The following is a 9,530-nucleotide window of genomic DNA, read 5'->3' as shown; positions in this document are numbered from 1 at the left end:
ATGCGGTGATGTATCACTGCCCAGTCTCTCATGTAAAATGTTCATTTTTCATGTCAATGAAACTTTCCGCGAAGAAAAGAAAACTTGTAGACTGATTTCAGCGGTTATTTCGAGGCAATCTGTCAAACATAAACACAATCTTTACACGTAAACAAATAAATTTTTTTTTAATTATGTTTATTTTTTACGTTTATATATGTCATAAAACATTATCCCTATTCTTTACTTCATAACAAAATATAAAATAAGAGACATTTTAAACCTCTTTTTGGTTGGAAAAGAGTTTTAAGTTCAACCCTTTTGTTATTACAATCAACACAAATCAAATTTTATGTCTTTATAAACATTAACAAAATTTACTCTAAGTAATTAATAGTGTATAAAAGTTGAGTCATAAAAGTATATAAATATATATATATATATATATATATATATATATATATATATATATAAAGAGTATAAAATGGAAGATCAGAAACCACTTGGTACCGTACAACACATAAGAATATTAATCACAGTTATTATGTTAATTTATATCGCTTGTCGTGTTAAATTAAAAAAAGACCTGTACCTAGTCTCTAAATTACTCGTATGTGTATCAGCATTTAAAAAATGCTAAAAAATTAGTGTAACACATTTTGTGGCAAGAACCATGTTAAAATTACATTGTTGAACATCAGTAAATTTTTAATACTAAAAATGCTCTATTTTCTGATAGAATAATTCCTTTGAGATGCGGTTTGTGGCATTTAATTCAGTAAGCTATTACCTTTAAAATAATGTATCACAAGGTATAGGCTTCCATTAAGAATATTCACGATACCCTCGGCAGGACGTCCCCCGTTGGTGTGACATGACAAAACATTGTTCCAAAAAGTAGATGCCCAATCTCTATCACGATTGTAAGAGGTTTCAAATTTATATTTAAATTATTAAAGGATATATTTGGGTGTTTCCAGACATAATATACACCCTGTATAATGTTACTAGGCCCTGCCCGTGGACTGTCCTACTTTTCAAAACTGACCTGGCCGTGCAATAATTTTTCTACCTGCGCTCATTCTTAATTCTGTGGAAGAATGTGAGTGGTACTTCCACTACACATGCACAGCGTATTGCTTAGGCAGTAAATATAAACAACAGTTTACTCAAGCTAAAACTCAAACTACGGATTGCCTGAAGTAGATTGCTAATTGGGATTATATTTGAACAAATTCCACACATCACTACATTACTATCTGAGTGATTCGGCAATATCCTGATGAATAATAAACATCTGTAGTAAGTTTGTATTAATTATTCCTTATCTTGGTCCATCGTCAGTATGATACGGTATATGCGAGTAGACAGGTTACTCGTAGTACACGTTAATTGAAATCGATAGATTTATTGTTTTATTATTACTGTTAATAATTAAAACAACCCTTTAGATGATACTTATTATATCACATTTATAGTTGTATCAAATTAAATAGATAATTATACGTAGACAAAATATTTTATTACCTTAAATAGTGGCTCTTGGCCTATAACCAACACTTAAACGAATCTTACTATCTACAGAGACAGTATTTATATGTATTTATATCCACAATAAAATTTTAAAAGAAGGACGATTAACACTCCGGTGCTCGCGCGGTTCACAGTAAAGCCCCATTTACACTGCCCAAACATCCCCGAGCATCGAGCATTCGTGATCGTAGCTCGCCGGTTTTCAACGAGCACGAACGCAAACGAGCCCTCTGTTTACACTGCTCGAGCATTTGTGTCGATCAGTTTCTCGTGAGCGTTTGCAGTAAATATTGATGATGGCACCCGGACTGTCAAAACTTGCGGTTTCCGCTGCGGCCGTCCTCATCCTGTTACAGGAGGAAACGCGAGGAAGGAAAAGGCGACGCGTGTGGGAGTCTTCATTTTTGAAAAAGAGGAACCACACTATTTTGCTGAGAGATTTGAAAGAAGACCACGGAGGGCTCTTCGAAAACTTCAGCCGAATGTCGTTAGACGATTTCGCCATCATATTGGGAAGGATAGAAGGGAAAATTGCCAAAACCGACACCAACTTCCGAGAGTGCGTTCCTGCATCAGTCCGGTTGGCGATAACTCTTCGATTTTTAGCAAGTGGTGACTCGTACGGTACCCTCATGTATCTCTTCAGGGTTTCAAAGCCTACAATTTCTTTACTTGTTCCTGAAGTCTGTCGGGCCATCGTAGAAGCACTACAGGAGTATGTCAAGGTAAGAACAAAAATGTATAATATAATTTTATTTTTGGAAATATATATATTTGGAATAAGTACATGAAAAACGTTGAACGGAACTATTGAATAAAGTGCAAACGTGTGAATATTTTAACAGAACGAGGAAAAGAATGTTCCTGCTTCTGAGGGTACCCCAGTTCCAGGATCCGAGGCAAATACGGAGGCGAGCGGATCTGCATCATCACTGCTTGATTGATGTGAATGGTCTGTGGTGGGGGGTTGAGGTTCTAGATGGTGGTATGTAGGAAGAGAGGACAGAGGTGAAGTAGAGTCCCCACTGTACTCTGGTGTAGTCTGTTGTGGATGTAGTAAAATAGCCGGAGAAGGTGGGCCAGAATTCGCTGACGAAAACGTAGTAGCAGGGGACGGAGAGGCTGAATAATTCGGCGAAACTGATGAGATAAACCGGCGATTTTGATGAGGAAGTTCGTCATAGCGGCCCATGTCGGCTTCGAAAAGAATTTTGTTGACGTGGTGCTGGACAAACGCTTGTGTCCTCTTGGAGTAAGATTTTAATTTCATCGCAACATGCTCACCATACACATCACAAGCATCACGCCTCACAGCATTATGCAGTATGCCGACCACCTCGTCAACTTGAGACCGTGGAGAGGCTGGCGTTCTTTTGCGCTTCATTGGAGTAGGCTTTGCAAAACCCAGTGCCGTTTGACTGGAAGCCGATCGTATCTCTTGAGATTGCTGATGAGGGAGGGTTTGAGTAATTTGGGAAGCAGATTCACTTGTATTGTCGTCCTCTTCCTGAATGAGCTCAACCTTAAAAATGAAGAAATGAATTAGCAAATTAACTAAAATACTTGAGGGTTTTATTACAAACTATTGGTTCCGCTATAAAAATTTAATTGTAGTTATTTAATAGTGTGTAGGTATATAATTTAATTTTGACGCTATGGGTGTACGTAATAAGAAATATTGTTCATTTCAGATGCCCGAAAATGAAGAACAGTGGCTATGCGAATCCAAGAAATTTGAAGAGAAGTGGGACTTCCCCCATGCTGTTGGAGCCATCGACGGAAAGCATGTAGCAATACAATGTCCGCCCAAAAGCGGGAGCGAATACTTCAACTACAAGTCCTTTTTCAGTTTTGTATTATTTGCGCTTGTCGACGCTGATTATAACTTCATGTTTGTGGACGTTGGATGTCAAAGCAGGATTTCAGATGGTGGAGTTTTCAAAAATTCTCAGTTGTACGACAATATTGAAAAGGGCAACTTGAAACTTCCCCCACCATCTCCACTGCCGAATTCGAGTATCCCCAGCCCGTACGTCATTTTGGGGGACGATGCTTTTGCATTGAGTGACAGTTTGATGAAACCGTACTCTGGTTATCATCCACAAGGGTCCCCAGAAAGAATTTACAATTACCGATTGAGCCGGGCCAGAAGGGTGGTAGAGAATGCTTTTGGCATTTTAGCTTCTGTGTTTCGTGTGCTAAGGAAACCTTTGCTTTTGGAAACTGAGAACGCCAAGTGGGTTGTAATGGCCTGCGTTTACCTCCACAATTTTCTACGTAGAAGTGCAAGTTCGTCACGTCTATATTGCCCAGTGGGTGCTTTGGATACCGAGGAAAATGGAGAGGTTACACCTGGTACCTGGAGAAATGAGGTGGCTCCGGCATCCCTTCTTGGTTTGAAAAAAGTACCCAGGAGATCAAATTCTACTGCTAAAGATATCCGCGAGGCCTTTGCAACATACTTCATGACAAATGGAGCCGTATCATGGCAAAACGATTACGCATGATAGCATTCTGATTGCGCCTAAACCTCAAGTTATCAACACTGAAGATAGCCCTAAGGATAGTTATAGTAAAGTCTTGAAGTCAAGTACAAGAAATAGGGTTATTTATGGATCTTTGGAATCAAAGGGCAGCGTTCCTTTGAAGACTGTTAAGAGAATGTTCTGGTTATTTCTATCTGGCTTGGTGTGCAGCAAATTCTTTATGTTTGAACCAGAGTAAAACCCAAAATCTTATGTTTAGTTTAAGAAATGATGTTGACATATATAATATTAAATTTCTTGGTGTTTATGTACAGTCTAATATTAAATGGAATGTTCATATTGAAATGTTATGTAAAAAGATGGCAAGAGGAATTTTTATGTTGTGTAGGTTAAGATCAATTGTTAATAGAGAAGTGTTAATAGCTGTTTATTATGCCCACATACATAGCCATTTAACCTATGGAATTTTAGTATGGGGTAATGATGGGAATGTAAAAAGGGTACTTGTATTACAAAAAAGGGCTGTGAGAGTTATAGGGTAAACTATACAGTCATTGGCACTTTAAGATGCTATTCCTTACGTCTGTTCAATATTTTGTTCTCAGACACATGAAAACATATATTTTGTTAATATTGATTGGTTTTTGGCTTTATACTTTCTTTTTACATTCACAATAAATTTAAAAAGTAAATATTTATGTTATGTGGAAGTGGAAATATTTATTTTGTTATTATGTTACATAATTATAGTGATTGGCACCTAATTCACAGTTATTGGCATTCTGTTTGACAGTCATTGGCACACTTTCATATTTTGCTAAAATAAGAGTGAGGCAATGAATCATGCACACAAACTTACTCTAAAATGTTATAATGTGTATATACAACTATTGAATACAATAATTATGATTGCATAAGTAGAAAGTTTAAAAACAATATTACTTCTATAGGCCTATATTGTGACGTTAAAATTCAAATAAACTAGACAATAATAGTTTGCCCTTCTACAACATCTTAATAAAACCATTAAATGTTTAATTCGTTGGCAATTTCATTTCCAAAGTCCAAACAGATGTTGCATACAAACACAGGATCATGTTGATCAAGGTCCTCTCTGTTTTGTATACATTTTATATGATACAGTCTATCACACATGTCACATTCAACAGGTTGGGAGACTTCTTCGTCTTTGAAGTTAGTCCCACAACTGTAGCACAATCCATTTTTTGTTACAGGAAACAACTTTTTTCCCCACAGACTTAGGCTTATGTGATACAGACGGTCCGTTATCAACATCAATTGACTTTTCAACTTTGACTTTCCCACATAATTGATCTTCATAATTTTTCTTCTTAACAGAAATCTTACTATGTTGTTTAGTAGAGTTTCCTTTCTGGGCTTTACTTAACTTCTTTTCTTCTCGTAGTCTTTTCCTTTCTGCCTTGGCTCTTTCTTCTTTTGCCTTTTTTTCTTCCTTTTCTTCATAAATTATTTTCCATTTCTTCGAAGAAAACAACGTAGGCGTACTCTTTCTGTTTTTCTTTTGCCTTTTCTGGTTGGAGTTTCGGGCCACACGAGAACATCAGCCAAAGCTGGACCACTGCTTCCAGATGCTTGGGCAATGCCTTGTGAAGCATGTAGCGCAACACGTGAACCTTCACTTAACTTTTTCTCGGGTGTTGTATAGTTATGGTCAAGTTTTACATTTACATTGTTGTACATTGTTTCACATTTTGATTGTTGAAGATATGTGGTGTCATTTTTTAATGCATTGGCACTGACATCTGGTGCAGGTAAATTAATTTCAGGATCATAGTTTTGTTGTTTTTGTAACATCAGTTGTGTGGCATCTTTGACAATAGGCCTATCTGGCACACATACATCAGTGACAGTTTTTGGAGAGTGTGGATTTAGTTCCATGACAGCATGTGGCGAACCAAATTTTTGAGGTTGCTTATTTCTGGAAAAACTCCTCCCACACTCGATATAGTGTGAAAAACAGTGGAGGTTCAATTATTTTCCGACACAACTTTCTCTATATTGCGGAATTTTTCTATCATTTCGTCTCCTACAATCCCTTCGAATTGATCCAAGGTAACTACATCTTTACCGCTTAATGGTACAATTTTCATTTGGGTTTTACCAAGACACTTTGTATAGTCAATTGAGTTTTGCAGTTCCAAGGAAAACAGGCTCTAAATCCGTTAGTAAGTGTTTGAGGCTTGACCTCGTCCACTACATGTTTCAGGATTGGTGCAACATTCTCCTTAGTTAAAGCGTCTGTCGGGTGGTTACTACGCCAATTAAACACTGCCTTTTTCCAGCCTGACTTGATTGGTCTAAATGCAGCAACATCTGCTGGCTGCATTATTCTGGTAGCGTTTGGGTATAGGGCTATCAGTATTATTTGCAACTCAGAACACAGTTGGCTTAGCTGATAGGAAAGATGGCTCTTATGCCCATCTACAAAAAGGATAACTGGCCGTGTGATATTGTTTTTTTCAAGGTGTGCATTAAAAACATTACCGATGTACTCATAAAAGACTTCGGATTTCATCCATCCAGTGTCCGAATGACCAATACCCCAAGAGGTCTGGTACAGAATTTACAATTGTTGATGGTAATCTATGGTACGGATAGATTAACATCGGTGGAACAATTCGCCCACAAGCAGAAAAAGAAAACATCACAGTAATGGCGGCTTTTGAATTTCCCTTGTCAATTTTCATAAACATTTTTTGATCCTGTGGGAGCTAAAACTTTAGAACCCTTTGGACACAGTAGGAAATTTGTCTCATCGCCATTAAAAACACGAGTCGGGTCTTTCACAAACGTCCACCGCATTTTCTTCTTTCAAAATGTCTTCTATAGTTTTAAAAACCAATTTTTAATATCGTTTTCGCTGAACGCATGAGCTTGCAGAAGTTACTCCTTCGGGAGTCCTTAAGGATAGGTTAGGGTGCCTTTTTAAAAATGCTTGATACCAACCGAGGCCTGGAAGATTGTTTTTTAAAAGGATTAGGTCTTTCATTTTGTATTAAGAATTCTTGAACGCTCAGTTGCAAATCTTCTTTCCGTCGTGGGAAACCTTTCCGACAGCAGTCATTGATCCATTTTTCAAGTGTATCCTCTTCTTCCTTCGTCAGTACAGGTGGAGGACCAAGTTGTGTTTTTGAAAACTTGTCACTAAGCCGAAACTGAATAGTTGACCGAGGAACACCATGCTTTTTTTGCTGCAGCCTTTTTGGTCATTCCATTTCTAACATCTTGTAAAGCTGCCTCAAGAGAATCGGCTTTGTAAAGAGAATTTAGGCATAATTTGAACTCCGTTGGTGATCTGAAAAGAAAAAAGTTATTTATTGGCATGCCAATATCTATACATTGACATAGTGCCAATCACTGCTAGGTTACAGTGATTGGCATGCCAACGAGAAATATATATGTGTGCCAATGACTGTTTCAAATGAGTTGTTAAACAATAACAATATTTCATAAAAAGCCCATTGTTTTTATACTTCGAAAGATGTTATTTTGGCTTAAAATAAACAATCTCTTAAATACATAGTCATTGGCACTCCCTGCCGATGACTATATTTCATAATTTTTAAACATACAGTCATTGGCACCCCCTTTGCAGGTTTGATTTTGAGGTTAGTTAACTTAAAACCTATCAAAAATGGTTTCAACTCCTTCTACATTACAGCTATCATTGTCTTAGTTGCAAAGATTTATCTTATCAAAGGGAAAATAACATAGTACAGAGAAGCATACTCTAAAGGAATTCACAAGAAGATCAACAGAAAAAGCTTACCTATACTAAAAATAATTTTTTCCAGACACCACGTGCAGTCTATCTGCCAAACATCACAATACCAATTGGGGAGAACTGTTAAGAGTATCTAATGAACTATGTTGGCATTCAATGCTGCCAACCTAAATCTTGTAATGAACAAAATAATTACAAAGTGCCAATGACTGTACTAGTGCCAATGACTGTATGGTTTACCCTATGTCAGGTGGGGAATAGAACTCACTGTAAACCATATTTTAGACAGCTTAAGATTTTAACTGTTTATTCTATTTTTATATTGGAATGTTTGTTGTATGTAAAAACTCATTTAAATTCTGTGCCAACTAATAGTTCTGTACATGGTTATTTCACAAGAAACTGTAATATGCTTAGATTAGATAAGTACAACTATCATTCCACTAAATCAAACTTTTTAGAAATAGGCAAAAAACTGTATAATTTGTTACCAAACCATATCCAACAACTTAGCTTAAGACCTTTTAAATTGAAAATTAAATGTTTGTTGTTGGATTTCTGCTGTTACAATATTGAAGAGTTTGTTAGTTTGATAAGTCAGGTAGATAGACTTAGTAATTAGTCAAATAATCATTAAGCCTAAGCATGACGTTGTGTCGCATTTGTGAAAATGTTTACCACAATAAATTTTCTGATTCTGATTCTGATTCATTACCTATTTATTGTACTACCTAGGAGGCATATTATACCTGAATCTATTAGGAGGCATTTCAAGCTTAAGTACATAAAAATGAATCTCTAATAAGCCATGCAGGTAAAAAAGTGTAATTCGTGAGCTTACCTGTGAATCATTCTCCTTTGAAGCGTTTTGTGAAGTACATGAGTTGATGGTTTCCTTGCACTTGTTCTTATTCTTCAAAAACCCAAAAGCTTCGTAAGCAAACCATTTGCTCCTGTAGATCTCGTCTGCACCTGATAAAAAATAGGTACATTTAATTATCAATTCGTTGAACCGAAAACATAGGTGTACTATTCAGAGAACAATGCACCGTCTGGCTGCAAATCACAACATCTTATTTCCATTCCACCTTTTATTTTCTATATTATAATAACGATAATAAAGATACTTAACTTTTTATATATTAAGAGATGATCACCTTCTATTTTTATTATTATTTATGATTTCTTGAAAATAATATTGTCAATTGGTGTATTCAAAGTGTATGAAATTGGTTGAAAGATTTATGAATTTGGTTGAAAAAATTATGAATTTCACCGGAAAAAGCTATAAATTTGCTAAAAGAAGGCTGACTTACCTTTTCCAGTCCCTTTTGAAGTTTCTTCCTTGTTCTTCTCCCTCCTGAAGGAAGCCAACAAGGTTATTTTGCTTTTGACGGTGTCGTATGTCGTCTCCAACTGCGTCGCTATAGCTTCCCAAGCGTCATTTTTTTTTAATTTTGTTGAAGTACAGCTTGTGGTTCGGCTGCCACAGCTCTGGGTGCCCCTCATAAAGAGAAACTAAAAGGAGGCACTTTTCATTCTCCCACTCCATGCTGCTTTCACGAAAAATTACTACACAGAATAAACTAAAGAAGGAATTCCACACTCGAAATGGGAGACGTGTGAACTCGACAGCCAGTAGGCAAGAACAGAATTCGGTGAACGCTGTTCGAAGAAACCCGAGGTGTTTACACTGAGCGAGCGGCGAACGAGCATCCCTTTGATGATTCGCCGGAAAACCGACATCGGGCGGATCAGGCTCGAGC

At 36.8% G+C, this 9,530-nt stretch overlaps 2 protein-coding genes across 2 annotated transcripts; one reads left to right on the top strand and one right to left on the bottom strand.

Moving 5' to 3' along the window:
• Positions 1-2,250: 2,250 nt before the first annotated feature.
• LOC124358451 lies at positions 2,251-9,273 on the bottom strand. The gene is made up of 3 exons (XM_046810746.1): positions 9,081-9,273; positions 8,606-8,736; positions 2,251-3,034 (listed from the first exon to the last, which is right to left on the bottom strand). Exons 1-3 carry the CDS (start codon positions 9,271-9,273, stop codon positions 2,351-2,353), a joined length of 1,008 nt encoding a protein of 335 aa, XP_046666702.1. The 3' UTR covers positions 2,251-2,350.
• LOC124357762 lies at positions 3,168-4,019 on the top strand. Its single transcript, XM_046809800.1, has one exon. It carries the CDS (start codon positions 3,168-3,170, stop codon positions 4,017-4,019), a length of 852 nt encoding a protein of 283 aa, XP_046665756.1.
• Positions 9,274-9,530: the final 257 nt, after the last annotated feature.

Source organism: Homalodisca vitripennis, chromosome 3, assembly GCF_021130785.1.
Source record: "Homalodisca vitripennis isolate AUS2020 chromosome 3, UT_GWSS_2.1, whole genome shotgun sequence".
In the NCBI taxonomy this organism is placed as follows: domain Eukaryota; kingdom Metazoa; phylum Arthropoda; class Insecta; order Hemiptera; family Cicadellidae; genus Homalodisca; species Homalodisca vitripennis.
Note: the sequence above shows the minus strand (reverse complement) of the source record. Positions and strands in the feature narration are given on the sequence as shown.